We start from the raw sequence: 21,010 nt of genomic DNA, 5'->3' as shown, positions 1-21,010 counted from the left end.
GACCTTACGGTGCATCCAACCGCTCAACGTCGCCCATAAGTGTCGATTTCAACCACCATAAGACACCGTACATTTGTAAACGCGTTTCCGCGCGGGCCGCGAGCCACCAAACAAGCGCCCGCGGCGTATTTCGAACCACGCCAAGTTTTTGCGACACTATCACACATACAAGCGTACCGCCTACACGAACATCGAGTTTTTTGCGACACCGTCTCATACACACACACCGCATACACAACTGTATATTTGCAGACTTTTTCTCTTTAAATATATTTCTTTATTTTGTTTTTTATATTAAATTCACGTTTCTTGATTTTTACGTCTGCCTAACCGATCCTGATTATCTCGATTGCAGTTATCCGCGGAAAAAAAATCACGAAAATAAGCCCCGTTACATGATAAACCATCCTAAAATAAAACCTATTGTTCTCTTATGCATGTTGTAATTTGTTATTGTTCCTAATTTTTCCAATGTATCGTCCACAATGATGAGATTCTTTATACAATTTCTAAATGCCTGGTACATAAGAAAATAATATGTAGTAAATTAGCGTCCTTTATATTCGTAATATCAAATTGTATCGAAACATATTGACAAATTTTATGTCTAGTAATTTAATCATTTTATCTTATAAAAGATGTAAGGTATGTTATGATGTAATACATGAATATATATTATTTTTGCATCATCTTATATTTATTTCTTTCGTATCTTATCTTTTAAGAAATATATATAATTATTTTTGACAATTTCATAAAAAACTCGTACTGTAGAAAGAAATTATCAATTTATGCATATGTATTTTACGCATTATGTAATTTTTTCTGTTTGCGTACTTGTAACTTAAATAATAAAAAAAATATTTTTTATTTCTAGATTCAATGCAATAGAAAAAGATTTATAATGTAAAGATCTGTGTAAAATTTATTAATAACTTACAAGTTAAGACATTAAGTTGTAAGACTTTGAAAAGATTAAGATGAATAAGTAAGTTTTGATATTCTTGCATATGGAAGAACTTTTACCTACAAAAATGGTTTTTTATAAGTAAAAGTTGTTATAGGCATTAAGATTCCATAATTTTATTTTAAGCTTAAATTGAAAGGAGCATTAATAGCAGTAGTATAGCAAAACTATTTAGTCAGCAAGTCAAATTTGCATTTTAAAAGAATGCACTGTTCTGTAAAATATTTAATTAGATTATATTTAAAATACAATATTTTAATACAATATTTTTATAAATATTATTTTTTAAAACTTCTCAACAGAAAAATTTTTTATAATTATATACAAACGAAAAATCTAAAAAGGAAGTGAAGAAATGTTGCAAGCGAATGATGGTTGTAAATTAAAAATTATTACCTCTATCGCGTTGATCTTAGGTATAAGAGAGATTTCTAACTTTTCAATTTTTCCTTCTAATTTTAATTTTTCGAAACAATTATCAAGCCATTTAAACATAATTACGTTAGAATATATATAAAGTTATAAATCTCACACAAAATATATAATTAAATGTTCTATAAATATTATAATAAATAGCAGACTTTCTCTTTTCTAGCATATAATATAATTTCAGCAATATAATATTAAAATATATATATATAGAGCTAAAAATTTTCATTATGTTTTCTTATAATCTTATTCAAATTAAAAATATAAACTTTAAAAAAGTTTGCATATAAATTTTATATAATGTACAGATGTTAAATATAGATTTAAAATTTATGATACATTTTTTCATCTTATAATCTTGTATTATTAATCTTATACGTTATAATCTCATCTTATATTATTTCTTTATCTTTTAATATAATCTTCGAATAAAATTTAAATTCATATAATTAGAATCAATTTATTAAAATTTCTTTAGAACTTATTTTATAATATTATATATTGTATTATAATTTATATATAGTATTATATTTTACATTCATTTTTAAATTATTGCATTTTTTGCAAATATATTATTATTTAATTTTTTCGCCATTTATATTCTACGATATAAAAAATTAAAATAATTTTAAAAAAAGTGTTACGCAAATTAGCATAAAAAATCTTTAGATAGAAGTAAAATATGAAATTTTAGAGTAACTAAGTTGTTTATATCTCGAATAAAATAGCTGTAGCTGCTTACTGCAAATTACATATCTTTTTCTTTAAAACAACTGTGTTTTTATACTATCAATTGATTTCTCATATTTTTTTCATAAAAATATTGAGGTAAGATCAGAAAAAGAATATTTTCTAGTTTATATAAAATTAAGGAATTATTTCACGTTTCATAACTCAAAAATTAATTAAATAACGCAATCAAATATAATCGCAACCGTTAGATTTCGCTTCGATTACTTAAATACAAATATTCGAAAAAACAAATTAGCATCAGTATGTCATCTGTTTACAATCATCCCACACAACACATGGACATCCCAGGACATCTGATGTATATCCTCAAAAGTCCTGGTTATGTCCCAGTATCTCGGATGTCCATAAGACGCCCTAAGGACGCCCGAAAGACGTCTTGATTTATCGTTATACTGCAGTAGAACATTATGTATCAGTCTTCTTTGAAAACGTACGGAAGATAAAAATATGAATTTACTTAATTATTGAATTTAATTAATTGCATTTTAATCTACATATAATATAATTATATGTATATACTATTATTATATACTATTAATTATATGTATATACTATTAATTATATGTATATACTACATATAATATATATATAATTAAATCGTGTTTGATATCAATTTTGTAATATAAATTTTCAACTTTTTAAAACAATTTTTGAAACAAAATTTTCCGGCACTTTAATAACTCTGATTTTCAATATCATTTTCTCATTTTCAATACAATTTTGGGATTTTAAACAATTTTTCGATTTTTAAGAGTGGAAACTATAAAGATTGAAATTTATTTTTTATATGTAATTTATATTTATATGTAATATTTTTTAAATTTATAAATATATTTTAAAATTTACTCGTTCGGAGATATAAAAGAACTGACCAATGAGCTTTTAGAAACCTGAACGTTGGTCAGTACTATTATATCCCCACGTGTGTACTCAGTGCACATTATCGCTCAGGCATTGCTCATGTGCTCATTGCCATTAAGGACGCTACTGCTATAACTTAACCTAATCAGCTGTATCGCGTGCAGCGTGATATCGTGCGAGTGCAAAGTTATCAAAGTAAAAGTTGTGCAAGGCATTTTAGAAAAAAATAAAAGACAAATGTAAGTAAAACAAAAATTTAAGTTATTTTCAAAATTAATTAGTTTGTACTGAATGAATCGTTTCAACCACGTTTTGAGTGTATTGTGACTTAACCAAAAAAAAAAACGACGGTTTATATTGTGAATATGAATATACATATATAAGCTTTGTGAAATAAATCTGATGCCGTACAATACGTAAATGTACAATACAATTATTATTATACTGCTTATGTTTATTTTTTATTTTAGTTTATTCTGAACTTGCTTTATTGCCAGAGGTGGTATATTCATAGTCATGAGTTGTGATTTAACCTCTGCCTTGATTAAATCGTGCTTCGCTTATCATATTAACTTATTTAATACCTGACCCCTAAAGAGCTGATTCATATATTCATAGTTGTTGCATACAACTTGGCTTTGTTTAAGTCACTCTTTGTTTTCTTTGTTGCTTGCACCCTGACTGCTATGAGTAGTTGAATTTCATCTTAAGTAAACAGTTCTTTTACACATGATTCCAATGACTTAGAAAATTGCAAAGATAATTTTAATTGTTATGTATAAAAGATATGACTTCACTAATATATAGGTATATTTAGTAAGTATATTATGTATATATTATAAAACACAATAGTGAAATGCACAAAATCGGTCATTTATTGTGTTATATTGTATTTTTATATGTCAACAATAATATATTTTAAACGATAAAAATGCAAACAATTAAAAAGTTTTAGAAATGGCAATAATATATACAGATTCATCATATCGATCGAATTGAAAAGTAAAATTTTTGTCAAATAACATATTAATGACCTAATTGTCATCTTCATCAGAATAACAATTGATCAAATAAAATAGTTGTCAACGAAAACAATTCTCAATAATTGTCACACATTATGTCCTTTACGCATATATAATCTTTTTTTATTATAAAGTTGACTAAACTTGACAAAATTATACTTTTTGACTCAAATAACTATGATAAATATATGATAAATATGATAAATTATATACTTGTTGTATATACATATGATAAATTTATACTTGTTTAATTAATCATGAGTAATAAATTCTTACATATGAATTTTAGAAGTATGAATTTTTAAACCTGAATAATGTCTTCTTTAAATAAAAAAGCATGACAGAGACTTATGTTTCAAATAGTATCCTGTAAAGACTTTTTGTATCTGTGGAGATTTTTAAGTACTTTTAAAGGTGAAAATATATTATTGTTGGCATAAAAATAATTTTTGAAACTGAAATAGAAAAAGACAATAATATGAAAGTATCATTTTTTTCAATATTATAAATGAAATTGTATTATATACTTTAAACTTTATACAATAGGGAAAACATCGTATGCAAATTGTATGAATATAAAATAGTATTTTATATACACGCATTAATTTAGAAGTTTCTTATATGCTCTGTGACTGCATTACATCTAGGGGACTTTGTTTGTGTAGATATAATGTTATATATTTTAATTTAACTCGTACAATTATTTTACACAATGCATATTTATCATATATTCTTGTAATAATATTAAATATATGATAATAAATAATATTAAATTACCAGATAATTATATATTCTTATAAAAAAAATTGACTGAATTTAAAGGAGATGTTACATTATGTATACTTGCCCAAACGAAGTCCCATAGATCTAATGCAGTCACATAACATATAGGAAACTTCTAAATTAATACACTTATAAAATAAGCATTGCTTTTGGTTCAACTTTGGGTTTCATTCGAAGTTTGTATGCTATCCTGTTATATAAAGTTCCAAGTATATAATACAATTTCATTTTCAATGTCTCAAAAAAGATATTGTATCGATTGTTATCCTTTCATATTATTGCTATTTTTTTATTTTATTGTCATTGTTCACTAACTATTGTATTCATATTAGCAAAAATATATTTTTACTTCAAAAAATATTTAAAAATCTTCAAAAATTCTTTACAGGATAATTTTATAATTTCAGTTTCTTATGCTATTTTTATTTTAAGCAGAAATTTCATTATTAAATATTAAATGAATAAAAGAACTAAACTTGCACTAAAAACATTTTCTATTCATTTACACTAATGTTATGTGATGAGTTAATCTGCATGTTTCCGAACCTAAAAATAGCACATAGTAACAGTTTCGAACGTTTCGTAGGGTTGTCGTAAAAGGAGGGCAAAAAGTTGGGAAAACCTTTATAATTACTCACTGAATCATATATATATATATATATATATATATATATATATATATATATACATAATATAATCAAACTAAAGATAGAAAACCATCCCTTTTTATGCTAGTATTAATAAAATAAGATAGAAAACAATAACTCTCTCTCTCCTCAATATCATTGTCCGAAAAGTATGCGAGTTTTTATTTTTCTATATTGCTTATAATTATTTTACGCTTTTTAAGCCTTTGCTGAACGTTCGAAACTTCAAATATATAAAGTTACAACATTAGTATAGCTCCTAATAAAGTATTCCTTTATTTGGTTGTATGGTTAAATTACAAGCTAACATATTCCACTGTTTATATATTTGCTTTTTTTTGATAGTAATATTTTTCATTGCATTCGTAAAATTATTTTGAAATAGTAATATCGCAACATGTGAAGAATGTAATATTTTTGTGAATATTTTTTGTGATGCTATATTATACCTACGGCAATCTCAAGCATGCTTTTGTAAATTTTCTTCTATATTGTCATGGACGTATACATGCATGCAAAAATAATATCGATGCTATAAATTAAATTTTCTATATACAGCTTTTTGATACATATTGACTGGCTGAGTCATGTCGAAGGGGACAAAACAAAAGCGATATAATCGGAAATATGAACGAAGACTTGCACAGAAAGCAATACGCGACATAGAAGACTATCTACATGCAAGCAACGAAATCGGATATTCATCACATTCGGATGTTCGCTATAGTTGCGATAGCTCTCTTTCAAAGGAATATAATGATGAAAGAGTAGACGTTTTGTCTGAAGAATGTTTCGCTGGAGAAGAAATGCAAGAAATTTTTCAAAATGAGGAAGTTCTAGAAACTTTGCAAGAAGAAAGATTCAGTGAAGAATTAATATCGTCGGATGAATATGATAGTGATCCTTCTTTGGAATCGGAGAATGAAGATAATCATATCAATATTAATCGATTGCGGCAAAATCTTGTAAAGTGGACCCATAAGAATAATATTTGTAAATGTGCAGTTACCGAGTTATTACAGGTATTGCAAATAGAAAAAGCTATGAAGTCTCTTCCCGCAGATGTTCGCACACTCTTGAAAACGCCTAGAAAATCGGAAACTGTTTCAATAGCGCATGGGCAATATGTTCATTTTGGTATTGCAGAAAGCATACGTTATATTATAGAAACTAGCGGAACTGTTACACATCTACCTGAAGAAATTCATTTGTCCTTCAACATAGATGGATTGCCGCTTACGAAAAGTTCGAAAAGCCAATTATGGCCAATTCTGGGATGTTTGACAAATTTTAAAAACAAATCACCATTTATCATTGCAGCTTTTCATGGATATAGAAAACCTCCAGAAGCTAAAGTATTTTTGAAGTATTTCATTGAAGAAGCTGAAAAGCTTGCAGAGAATGGCTATACCTGGAAAGGTACTAATAATAAATTTATAATTGATTGCTTTATATGCAATGCTCCTGCAAGAGCATATATCTCCTGCATCAAAAGCCACGGGGGATATTATGCATGTGGCAAATGTGAAACCAAAGGCAAGTTTATTGGGGGGAAAGTGGTTTATCCAGAAATTAACGCTCCGTTACGAACGGCGGAATCATTTATTACTCAGTCTCAATCACAACATCATATTGGCGTAAGTCCCTTGTTGAGGCTCAATATCAATATGATTTCTCAAATACCGTATGATTACATGCATTTGGTGCTATTAGGCCACATCAAAAGAGGATTGAAGATAATGACTGGAAAGTTGAATCCGATGAAGTTAGGTGTACAGCAGATTTTGGATATTTCCGAAAGAAATATTCAACTCCGACAACATATTCCGTGTGAATTTGCCCGTAAACCACGAGCTTTGGATGAACTGGACCGAATGAAGGCAACAGAATTTCGTGAATATCTGTTTTATACCGGACCCATTATTTTGCGCAAAATAATAAGGTCAAACGTTTATAATCATTTTCTAAAACTATCTATGGCTATGCGTCTTTTAGCAACTCCTGCTATTGACTACGAGCAAAACAGATTTGCCAAAGGATTAATAGACGAATATTTTATTGAATATCTACAATTATACGGAGAGGAAAATGCAACATATAATATGCACGGAATGCTGCACTTAGCAGATGATGCATTGCGATGGGGAGCACTCGATAATTTTTCGGCATTCACATTCGAAAATCATTTGCAGCATATAAAGAAATTGGTAAGAGGTAATGATAAACCTCTTGAACAATTAAGCAATAGAGTGCATGAAATGAGAAATAGTCGCTATGTCACTTTTAATGATATTAGCACATATAAACTTGGAAAAGAATATTTTAATGGAACATTAATAGACAAATGCACATCACCAATGCACAGGGATGTACAGTTCAGGAATTATAAAATTACGATAAAAAGGCCAAATAATTATTGTATCATGCGTGATGAAAGTGTCGTGATGGTTGAAAATATATGTCACCTCAACAATGTTGCAGTAATTATTGGCAGAAAGTTGAAAGACGGGAAACCTTTTTTTCATTTGCCAGTGCCGTCGACGTGTTTTGGCATTGTACAATTTTCCCCAGAATATGGTAGCTTACAAGTATTCTCAATTCATGATATAAAAAATAAAGCTGTTCTTTTACCGATTTTTGATCCATCCAACCAAACTAAAGGCTGTCATAAAAATGTTGTGGCGTTTCCTCTCATCCATGGACACAATTAATATAAAAAATGTATATTATCATTATGAATCTACAGATGTCTTCCAAATTTTTTATCGTCAATTTTACGGACGATAAAAGTGTGGAGGTTGTACCTAATTTTTGGATATATGAGGACTTCAGCTTCTGGCCGCCACGTGATGTTATGTTCCCGACCAAATGTGTTAAAAATAGGACGGTGCCAAATGAGAAATGCAGGATTCTGAATACTTTTGGTATGTAGTACTTAGTATATAGTTCTATTTCTGAAATTTTTATTTTTATTTTATGATTAAAGTTCCTCATTCTATCGTTATATTTGAAAAGTTGCTTTTACAATACATATCTTCAATTTTAGCATATTATTTAGATTTAATTAAAAATATATTTCACATATTAAGTAAAATGGGGAAGTTATATAATAATATCAATATTTTTCACATCTATTTGAAACCCAGTAAACACAAAGTAACAGTAACATAACATCAATGTTATAATTTCCCATTCAACAATGTAACTGCGATGTAATATGTACATAAGTTACACTATTGAGTGAGAAGTTATAACATTGAAATTAGAACATTGTTATATTACTGTCACTTCCTATTTACTGGGAATATACATTATAATCCCCAATTGCGACTCGATATAATATACAGATTATTAGTGAATTGGTGGCCTAAACATAATATGGAATATTGCTTGAAAAATGAAATACGAGGAATCTTATATGAATTTGCAAAAAAATAAACTGAAGCATCTGTTATGAAAATCTAAAAGCAAGAAAAGGAAGACTCCTCATTTCTTGGAAGATTACCAATTCTATAAGATTTTGTATATATTACATTCAAAAACAAACTTTTATTAATTTAGTACTAATATTCATTTTATTTCTAATTGCACAAATATGATTCAATCAAATAAAAATAAAATAAAAATATGATATTATTTTAGATGATTATGAAACAGCTCGGCGAAATTTACGATTAGCCGAATTAACCTCGGATTTTCCTAGTGAAGGCGAGGAAGAAGTTGTCAGTAAACGACAACATAAAAAAAATAAAAAATATTTTACAGAATCATCAGATTCCCAGGAAGACAGCATGAAATCAAAAAATGTATGTCGCCAAAAATCGCAAAAAAAATATTTGCAACAGCAATCAAAAATCGTCGAGTAGCTCAAATTTATCTAAGAGCGAAGAAAATGATTTCTCTACTATGAAAGGATACGGTCATTCTGCCGATACCACAAAAACTTCAAAAAAAATCACAGCGAATTTTAAACAAAGTTTCTGCTCCGCAACCAACAAAAAGTGGCATACGTTCATTGTCGTTGCCTACCTACAAGAATCAGAATCAATATAAGAAAGGTAATTTTTTTTTTACTATTTTACATTTTTAATAGCTTTATTACACATAGTGGAATATCTAATCTAAAAAGTTTCGGTGAAAATCTATAATTTTCTTATTTTTAAGCTCTTTTATTATTAAAATGTCTCTTTATTTCTGAAACGAGTATGGAAAAACGAGTATGGAGTAATGAAACAAATTTTATCTGGCTTATCATCGCGCAACATAATAACATAGACATAATAACTTGGTTTTGAATTTCAATCTGATATTTAAATATATCTTCAAACAGGAATTAGAGTAACCATACTACTTTTAAAACTTACATTAAATAAAATATAGTATTGATATTACGATAAATTAAAACAATTTTTTTATTTACGGTACTTTCCAAGAAACTTACCTGGATTAAAGCGAACATTTAATTATTAGTTCAAATTTATTTGATAAAGGTACAAGTCACTATTTCGGGCAAAGAGGAGAGATGAGATTTTTTATTTGGATGATGAAAGTAGCTTTTTTTTCATGAAAGGCTTGCCATAGATGTTAAATATGCAAATTTTAACTGTAAAATATCTCAACTTTTTAATATTCTGATAAAAATTAGTAAATTATTATGATTTTTAGTTAGTTTATATGAAACTTTACCTCAGTGCAATTTAGAGGATCAAGTTCAAATTAAGAAATTGGATGTTCAACTTACTAAAGGAATTGAAACGTATGAAAATGAAAAAAAATCCCAATATACTGGACAGTCAGGTATTATGTTACTGTTCTGACTTACGTGATCATATTTTTTATATATAAATATTTTTATTTCAAAGTTATATGTATATTTTATAATTATAATTTTTTAAATAGAATTCGAGAAACAAGTAGTTCGTGATCTGACAATGATGAAATTTGAATTGCGTAGAATAGCGGAAATGATTACTAATTTATCTCTTAACTTGTCTGACAAACAAGAAGTCATCCCTATGAAACAAAATGAGAAACCGCCAGATGACAATATTCTACCAGTGTTCCCACTGCAAAACTGGCAACATTTCTGTGATTTAGAAAATTTACTGCATTCAAATGAAGTTGCTAATAGACAACTTGTAAGTATATGCAGCATATTTCAGTTAATAGATGTTAATTATCATTGTGACAGTTTATTTCTATTTTCATAGAGCAAATACAAGTTATAGTTCTAAATAATTGTTTAAAAAAAATTAAATTGTTATAAACAATTATAATTTATAATACAATTATATATTAATAATTTTTTAAAGCAATTATTTCAAATTATAATTTCAGTAAGCAAATATCAACCTTTCATATCAACCTTTGTTTATTTTTTTATGTAAGGAAAAAATGCTATTTAAGCGTGGGGGACGAGACCCGAGCGAGTTCATTCGACGCATCCTGTCAAAGCTGTTTTCCAACGAATTAGCGGTTAGAGTTTCGTGGCTTGGGCGAAAACAGAATAAGAGGCTGGAAGGCACTATAGTGGCGCGTACAATATTTGGTAAATTACATAAATATTTTTCTATGGCTTGATTTTTCTCGTTATTGTTATTAATTTCAGTTATTATTTTCACTATTAATATTTTTGTTTAAAAAATATTTATACTTAAATGTAAGAAGAGTAATTATTATGTATTTTCAATATGTGATTTTCTATTTACAGCTGTTATAAAACTGCGCTACAAAAATTATGACGATCGAGACATTGAAACAAAAATTATCGATTGGTTCAGGCGAGCAAATGATCGCATTCCAAAAAACCGAAATATTAATGACTGAATAGATTTTAATACATTGCTTTAATGTATTTGTTTATCTGACAAATATATCATCAGTGAATTATATTTTTGAAATATAATTTCTTAATTCAAGTAACTAATAATAAAAACTGCTTGTAAAATAATTCCTGTTTTTTTTGACAATATATTTATGCATGATTCAAAACTTGTTTAGTAAAAAATGATATTCTACTTAAAAGTAGTATTATTTATGTTCTTGTACAAGCATTATTTGAGAATATTAACACTACTTTTACTGTGACAAATATTATTTTTTACTAAACAAATTCTTAATCGCGCAGTGCACAATATATATCCAAACAATGTCCATAAAAAGTACATTTTACGTACTGTCCAGACGTTTTAACAATGTCCATTGGACATCTAAAGGCGGTACATTGTACGTCCAAAAGACGTTTGCTAGACGTCCTCGGGACATCTTTGGTACGTCATCAGGACGTCAGAGCATGCCGAACGAGACGTCCTATGGATGCCCGAAGGACATACATGTGTTATGTGGGATAAAAAATGATATTTTTTAATAATCAAAATTTTCGAAAGGCAAGATTGAAAAATGTCTTTTATCTTCATTAATAAATCTAATATTTAAGATTAAATCTGAAAATAACAATTAATTTAGAAATATTCTATAAATATTTTTCTTACGAATTTATTAAGATTTATTGAATCGTTCGTAAAAAAAGATAAACATTATTTTAATTATATCGGCTAAATAATATCGACTGGACTCAGTAAGGCATCTTCCATGTTCTCTCTTAATGCTATAATATTTTTCAGACAATGTTTAAAATTTGGTCTGGCATCCGCTGTACTCCAGCAACGCATCATCAATTGGTACAACGTTGGCGGACAGTTAAGAGTCATCGACAACTTGCCTCCAGCACGTACATAATTTATCACTCCTTCGTCAGTCTTGGCAATATAAGGTTGCTCACCCAACGATGTAATTTCCCACATTAGTACCCCAAATGACCAAACATCGCTTTGAGAAGTAAATAATCCCATCATCAAAGATTCGGGTGCCATCCAGCGAATAGGAAACAAACCTTCTCCTTTCTAAAACATGATTTTAACAAAAATTTAATTTTCTGATTCAAGTTGTTTCTTTTTAGAATATGTTCAAACTCAAAAACGTTCATGTCTCTTGCTTTATATAAATAAAAACTATTTACTTTCTATATTACTTCAAGAAACAATGCACGATACTATTATGATAAAAAATTGAAAGTATATTCAAAAGAATTCATTTTTTAATCATTAATTTTTTTTAATAATTGTATTTACCACGCGATAATAATCATCCTTGTAGATATCTCTAGCCAGTCCAAAATCTCCAATTTTTATGACACGATTCTCGCGATTTCTCGAAGATACTAAACAATTGCGACACGCTAGATCTCTGTGTACAAAACGTAACTCTTCCAAGTAGCAACAACCTCGCGCAACATCTTCGCACATAGCGAGCAAATCCTGCAAACGCAGAGCAGGCGAATCTGATGCTTGCAAATTTCGACAATCTCTCAAATATTTTAACAGATCAGTTTTCATCAATTCCAACACTAGTAACGGAGAATCCCCTTCTAAACAAACGGCCAACAATCTTAATATATGTTTGTGTCGAAATTGATTCATAAGCTCGGCTTCCTTTAAAAATTTCTTTTTTTCATGGGAAGAAGCGTCTTTCCGAATCATTTTTATTGCAACGGGTATTTCTGTGCCCGATTTTTCTAAGTTCTTTACATTTCCTTGAAACACCTGCGAAATATTTCACACAAATTTACATGTGTACTTCATTAGAAAATGTATATAGTTTAATGTCAAGTAACGTTATATTTTACTTCATATTATATTTTACTTCATATTATAATATTATATATATAATTCAACGAAAAATATATAATAAAGTGTCATGTTTGTCGTCTTATCTAAATTTTACATTACTTAAAATCTATTATAAAAATTCATGTAATTTATAACTTTATTAGAAAATACATCTCTGTTTTGTTGATCCATAAATTAATTTGAAACACATGGCTTGAGAAAATTAATTTTTACCTTTCCGAATGCGCCGCTACCAAGAAGTTTTGTAAATGTAATTTGTTTACGTGCGACTCCAGTTACCCCACATTTATCTGGGTTATAATGTAACATAGTACTGTAAATCATATTAAATTGAATGTTTCGGCAAGGTACTTCATGTAGAATCGCCAATTCTGTATCGTTCATTGTTGAAGACAAAAATTGTTCATTATGACCTCTGCGTTGACGATACACTGTTATAAAATTCGATTTAATTATGTAATAATTGTGTATTTAATTATGTAATAATATGTGTTATAAAATTTACGGTGTTTTTTAGTAAATTTATTCGTTTAGTTATATAAGTAAATTATTATTTTCAGGAAATTTTTAGATATTATATCTATATTAGATATATTATTAGGAAATTTCTATATTAAATATATTATTAGGAAATTTTTAGATATTATATCTATATTAGATATATTATTATATTAGATATATGATATTATATTAGATGTATAATCTACAATTCAGGTCGATATCTAAGTGAAATATACAATACTTACAACAATAAAAGCAGTAGACGCAGATTATAGTAACTATAACGATAAAACTTAACATCAATGGTAGATAATATTTATAATATTTTGTTTCTGTTATTCCAGGAGTATTCGAAATATCATCTATTATGCAAAAATATAATTTTAATATTTTCGTGTGTGCGTTTTATTTAAAAATTTATTTCTACTAATAACGTTATTATAAATCAATTAATAATAAATTAATAATAAATTAATAAATTAATTTTTTAAATTTTGTAAGTCTGTTCATATATAAAAAAATAAGCATATTATAACATCCATACACCACAAAATATTACAGCTTTGCAACAATGTTGCAAAATTACAAATTGCAATGCCACATTGCGGAAACATTGTAAAAATATAAATCAACAAAATATGAATTAGACATTAGCCATATGATATATTTATATTTTAGAAACATTTTAAGAAAACTATAACACTCTTCAACTTTTTCGCACCTCCGGCTTTCGAAAAAAGATATGTTTGATATGAAACAATTTTATAGATTCTTGAATGTGTTGATTGTAAATTTACTATTAAAATTTAAATTCATAATGACAGATTCAAAATGGTAGCCATGAAAAGCTGAAATATCGATATATTTATAATATTTGAGAATTCTATTTTTTTAGATATATATTACGTTTTTTTTCGAAAATACACACACACTTGACTCACAGTGTTGTTATACTTTTTTAAAGATATATTTTTTAAATTACACTAATAGGATAGGTAATATTTTATCTAACATAATTTTTTATTTTCATTTTTCAATGCATTTTTATCTATATTTCACATACAAGTATATGTAACTGTATTTTTTTAATTTTTCAAATAAAATTATAATTAGTTATAAATGTATAATTAATTCCAATTGATGTGTATATATTTGTATCCCATTATAACAGTATATAGAACATTTAAAATAAAAAAAAATGATTTGTATAAGTAAAAGTTTTTTTACTTTAAATGTTCTATATACTGTTATAATGGAATACAAATATATAAACATTAATTGGAATTAATTATACATTTATAACTAATTATAATTTTATTTGAAAAATTTAAAAAATACAGTTACATATACTTGTATGTGAAATATAGATAAAAATGCATCGAAAAATGAAAATAAAAAATTATAATATTAGATAAAATATTATCTATTCTTTTAGTGTAATTTAAAAAAAATATATATATATATATATGTATATACTCATATACATATATATATATATACACGCGCGTGCGTGTGCATGTGCGTGTGCGTGTGCGTGTGCGTGTGCGTGTGCGTGTGCGTGCGTGCGTGCGTGCGTGCGTGCGTGCGTGCGTGTGTGTGTGCGTGTGTGTGCGTGTGTGTGTGTGTGTGTGTGTGTGTAAGGTAGATCATTTTAATCAATACACGCGAATATCTTAAAAACATTGCATAAAATCGAAAAATGTTTCAAACAAAAGTTGTATGGCTTTGAAGGGGACATAAGATGGTGCCATTAATTTGACCTTAAAGAGTCACCTGAAGATCACATAAAGGTCATTTCCAACTTTTTAAATGGGATACCCTACTACTTACCCTATACTTTTGCATATTTTTATAGCTTGCCTCAAGAGCTTTCCAAAACACTAGAGTAAAGTATTTTTTCATTTAGTACTTTTCGAGTTATGAGGCTTAAAATAATATCTTAATTTTACATAAACTATAAAATATCTAGTAAAATATTCATTTTTCGATTATTTTACCTTAACACAATATAATGTGACTTATACACTTATACACTTTACACTTATACACAATATAATGTGAGAAATCGATTGATGTAAAGAAAACACAACATAATTGCTTCGGAGAAAAAATATGTAATTTGCAATTAATAATTACATATTTTTTCTCAAAAATAATTATGTTTTTTCAAACTAATGGCATTCTAATGGCAAACTAATGGCCATCTCATGTCCCTCTTCAAGCCATACAACTTTTGTCTGAAACATTTTTCGATTTAATCCAGTGTTTCTGAGATATTCGCGTATATTGATTAAAATGGTCTACCCTATATATATAACATTAAGTACGAAATCGTTGGAAACTTTTATTTATATCAAACTTTTTAACTTAATTTTTATTTTTGTCAGAAACAAAAATATTTTATACGTAATATTATTAAATGGTTGCAAATAACATTGCATTCTTTTAAATATATTCCACTGTAATGTTGCTATAATATATATTTCATTGCAATATTACAAAAAGCAAACATCTTAACGTTGTCACAATCTTATAATAATAACTCAGCAGAGTTTTGCAATCGATTTGCAATATTGCAATGTTTTAATGAAATTATTCTTCAATATGTCCGCAATCTTATTGTGCTGTATGGATATTTTCACTTGCTTACCACGATTGGTACCACGTGTTGAAAAAATAAATCTTTCATCAGCCGGCCATATAAAATTTTCCTCATATTCGGGGTATCTCAATATCAAGCGAAACTTGTATAAAGTTTCTGATTGTAAATTTTCGACATGATATATTATTTCTTTGTTATAATTCATTTTAGTATAATTCATTGTTTGCCATTTTTCTGTTACAATGACTTTGTACTCTAGTGTAGGAAAAACCATCAGATTAATGTTTGAAATCCATGAAATGTTCATGCTATTTATGTTGGCCTCACTCAAAGTAATGTTATTTGGTTCTGAGTATATTTGATTGAACTCGCTTAAACTCTCGTTGTAGAAATTGCTGAAATTACTTGGATATACACGCATGTATATTAAGTAATCTTCTACTGAAAGCGACAAGTTAATCTTTGTGAAAAATCTTCCATCTGCCATACGTTTCGGCATATTGATAAATTGTTTGTTGTGTGCCTTTTGTTGTGTGCCGTTCACTAATGTAACAGACTCCCAATGCACTTCGTAGGTCACGGCCGCGCAGTACACTTTCTTGAGTGGCATCCAATGAACTACTGCTATAGTAGGCGTCAAACCTAGAACACTTATGTTTTCTGGTGCATTAAGTTTGCTCGAATTAGTTTTTATTGGTATCACTTTCGATTCGAATGGATTTATTGATAATTGATCAAAGTAAAAATTGCTTAAAGTAAACTTCAACTTGTACTCTGTAAATGGTATTAAGTTCTGAATTTCGTAATATCGCTTGTACGTCTGTACATTGAATTTCTCAGACTTGTTGAGATTATTGTTTAAACAGCTTACGAAGATAGTATATATAGTAGTTGGTAAATTATACTTTTTGCATCCACTCTTTACAATCGGTTTTGGAAGATTTACAATGATCCTGTTTGATGTCGTGACAGTCACATTCTTAAAATTATAAACATTTTTGTCAGGTGTCAGGCATCTCATTGGAGGATATGGTTGTAAAGATTTATCAAAAGCGCGCATTCCATAAAGGCGTAAATTTTCAAATAATTTTATCTCTTTAACATATTCGGTTGCATTTACGCTCTTGAGACTTGCATACTTCTTTTTCAAAACGTACATATAGTATATATAGCGAGCTTCATAAACTAATTTATTTGCTAAAATGTAAATATTTGTTTTGTCAATCGCCATAGATTGGAATCCGGTGATATCATTTATGTTGTTCTTGTGTAAAATATTATTGCACATAGAAATGTTAATGTCTGTCACAACTACGTGATCAGTATTTATCCAGTATATTAACGGCTCCTTATTATTCATATAATCAAACATATAAATATAATAATCCATACGATTAAATAGGCAAAAGGATGAATTTATATGAAGAATTTGCTGATTTTTTCCATCAAGATCATATTGAATCATATCATATACATTATTCATCAAATTGTATGATAGTAAATATAAAATTCTAAAAAGTATATAATTATTTTAATCATTATAAAATATTATCTTAAAAAAAAAACAGAAACTTATATGTAGTAAAAATTTGAAATTTTTATAATTATATAACTTATTATTTTTTTATGATCTTAATTACAAAACCATGTAAAATTATAGAAAAATTACAAATTTGCATAAATCTTTACTGGAAAATTATTTTTTAGGTAAACGGTAGTAAACTTACCGCATAGACGGTAATAGATATATACCGTAATAATCAAATTCTGATTTCCAAATCTTATCAAATTTAATCATACCCATATTTTCCCATATTGTTAAGTCGAACTTTACAATATAAGAGTAGCCTGACTCTCGAAGTGTAAAATATAGATTTCTTGTTATCCAGTCAATGCAGAGATGATATAGATTACTATCAAAGCTAGCTATTTTTGTGATATTATTTTCATTAACCTTCCAAGTCATTAGGTCTGCTCGTGTTAACCAATAAATTCTATTTTCTTGTATGGAATAATCGATAGCCGTTATTGATCTGAAAAAAGGAGCTATATTCTATTAATCTAACAAAAGGAACTATAATTGTATAGTAAAAAATTTCAGTTGAGATTTCTAATTTTATGGTCATTATTATAATGTTGATAATAATAAACTTGTGCATAATAATAATAATTTTAATTTTATAGTTAGTCTTAAAAATAATTTATGATAATTATAACTATTTTTTTTATTAGTATACGTACTCTGACATAACAAAAGTACTAGTACTATTTAAATCCACGTCGAATATTTGGATACTTTGATTCGTTGTGAGTAATAATTTAGGTATTGTATTTTCATGTGTAGTCGACACATTGATTAAATCCGTGTAAGGACCAACATAAATTTTAGTATGTACTCGAATAGTAGCACGTACTCGAAAATAATATGTCATGTTAGATGTTAGATTGTGCACCGTGTGCTCCAATTTTGTAGTTGTGATATTTTTATTGTCGCAGGTTTCTTTAAAGTTTTCGAAGAAAGAACACTGCACTTGGTACCCTTGTATTATTTTATCGGGTAATTTAGGTTGGTTCCATCTGTAAAAAAATAAAAATTTTAGCTTTTTTATATTTAACAAAATTATAACAGAATTAACATTTTGATATATTTATGTCGTTGAATTTAATAAAAAGAGAGAAAAATGAAAGAATAGAAACTGAGAATTTAGATTCCTTACCTCAATGTCACAAAAATGTCGTTAATTTTTTCTGTGAATTGACTGTCGAATTGTACAAATGCTCTGAGAGATGTTGGCTTGCTCAAACTGCTTTCTAGAGAATTAAGATCGTACATATTAACCTAATTACATATAAGATTAAGAGGATTATCTCAGTAAATCAGAAAAAAAAACAATTTAATGTGAAAATTAAAGAAAGAGGAAAAATAAATGTAAACTACAAAATATGGAAATTACAACACCTTGACCTTTAAAAACATAATAAAAGAATTTTTTGCATCATTTAAGATTTAAAAAAGTAATCATTAATTCATGGCAAAAACGAATAGATAACTTTTAATAAAGTACTTTTCGAAAAATTTCTACAGCTTAAGAAATTAGAAGTATAATTGCCATTGCTTTAAAACAGAGTAGCAAATTAATAAAATTGACTTTACCTTAAATTATGACAATTTTTATGTACAATGTCATGTTTATATTATGCTTTTCTATTTCTTTTTTGGACCGAATTAGAATTTATATTCTTCTCATTACTGAAAGATATTTTTAGATTTGATTTCCACTCTCTCTTGAATTTAAATTATATTTAAACTTTTGCATCATAAATTTTGTTATTAACGTTTTATGCATTTTTTTGCAATTTACCGATAGATTCAGGAATGATAGAAATATTTGCTAGCATAACTTCATCGACTTCTCGCTCATTTCTTACAGTATTATCAAAAAGACTCCGGTCAGATTTGAAATTTAGTATATGATGATCACTTTTTTCGGACATTGAAATATCCTTCATAAAGTATAACATATGAAAAGAATTAAGTGAATATCGTTGAAACGGTTGTTTTTGGTGCTTTTAATGATAAATTATATAAATTATAAAATTAAAATTGCCATTTGTTCTTTGTTTGCTTAATAATATCGGTTTGATGTATATCATTCCTAAATGATATAAATTGAATGTAGTTTTATTCATATCATAAAATCTATTTTTTTATTTATTTTTTCAAGGCTTCTTGTAAATCAAACATAACTCATGTCAAAAAGAAAATCAATCAATAGGTTAACGAGTGTCAATAAGGATTCATAACAGTTTTTATCAAGTAATACAAGCGAAAGTGTAGCTCTTTGCAATTATTAAAACAATGTTGTCTAACGATTTGATTCTTTGTCACGAAAAAAGGAAAAATATCTTCCAGTAGTAACTCATATTTCTTTTTAACCGATATTTGCCGATATTACTAATGTTTGTACTCCAAGAATAAAAAGATTAAAAATATTGTTTCTTTACAGTTATTAAATATTAGTCATAGAATTATATAAATTCTTTTATTTATAACCTTGTCAAGTTTTTTCGATTGTCGTTATTTTTTTAACAAACAAATCCGGGAAATAATAAATATAAACCAATAGTATAAACCGATAATGCCTCGATAAGAATATGTGCATATAATTAAATATCCTCCTGGACAGGAATATAGATAAAATATATAATTTATTATCATTCATTTTTAGTCACACTACTAGCTGCAATAACATTCAATTGTTTCTTGATCAAGAGAAAAACATCTTTTACCTGCGAAATTAAAATCCGGATACTTGGAAACACTATCTTCCTGGAGACTCTTTGAAGGGGTACAACCCTTCGGTATAAAAGTGATAATTGCCTTTGTCAGCAATAAGCCTTTCAATAAAACACATAAAATTGTTCGCAACATAATTTGCATGTTTCGTAAACGTTTGCACTTAATCGGTTTCCGTTGAATCTTCAATTTGTAGTTTTTCTTACTTTACTAATTCTGATGTGTTAATCTAATTGATATTAATTCATATATATACATATATATACATATATATACATATACACATATATTTTCGGTAAATTCCATAAGACTCAGTTTTAACGAATTGCAAGTTATTAGCTTTTAATATTATGTTTTCAGATTTCTGTTTATGTTCACGATCACAGTATATATTTTAAAATTAAATTAGAGAATTCTTTAGTAAGTACATAATTTCTATTTTTTTAAGAGAACAAATAAC

General features: G+C 27.4%; 2 protein-coding genes across 2 annotated transcripts; one reads left to right on the top strand and one right to left on the bottom strand.

Annotated features, from left to right (window-relative positions):
• The first annotated feature begins 9,372 nt into the window (after positions 1-9,372).
• On the top strand, positions 9,373-11,307 carry LOC112637206. Its single transcript, XM_025406423.1, has 5 exons — positions 9,373-9,520; positions 10,128-10,259; positions 10,362-10,600; positions 10,851-11,010; positions 11,173-11,307. The coding sequence occupies exons 3-5, from the start codon at positions 10,394-10,396 to the stop codon at positions 11,286-11,288; spliced, it is 483 nt and encodes a 160-aa protein (XP_025262208.1). The 5' UTR covers positions 9,373-9,520; positions 10,128-10,259; positions 10,362-10,393; the 3' UTR covers positions 11,289-11,307.
• A 709-nt stretch (positions 11,308-12,016) lies between these two features.
• On the bottom strand, positions 12,017-20,750 carry LOC105251168 (proto-oncogene tyrosine-protein kinase ROS-like). Its single transcript, XM_025406441.1, has 9 exons — positions 20,544-20,750; positions 18,971-19,064; positions 18,495-18,830; positions 17,981-18,286; positions 16,302-17,764; positions 13,897-14,013; positions 13,364-13,581; positions 12,593-13,063; positions 12,017-12,364 (listed from the first exon to the last, which is right to left on the bottom strand). Exons 1-9 carry the CDS (start codon positions 20,692-20,694, stop codon positions 12,017-12,019), a joined length of 3,504 nt encoding a protein of 1,167 aa, XP_025262226.1. The 5' UTR covers positions 20,695-20,750.
• Positions 20,751-21,010: the final 260 nt, after the last annotated feature.

Source organism: Camponotus floridanus, unplaced genomic scaffold (assembly GCF_003227725.1).
Source record: "Camponotus floridanus strain SB8 unplaced genomic scaffold, Cflo_v7.5 scaffold142, whole genome shotgun sequence".
Lineage (NCBI taxonomy): Eukaryota > Metazoa > Arthropoda > Insecta > Hymenoptera > Formicidae > Camponotus > Camponotus floridanus.
Note: the sequence above shows the minus strand (reverse complement) of the source record. Positions and strands in the feature narration are given on the sequence as shown.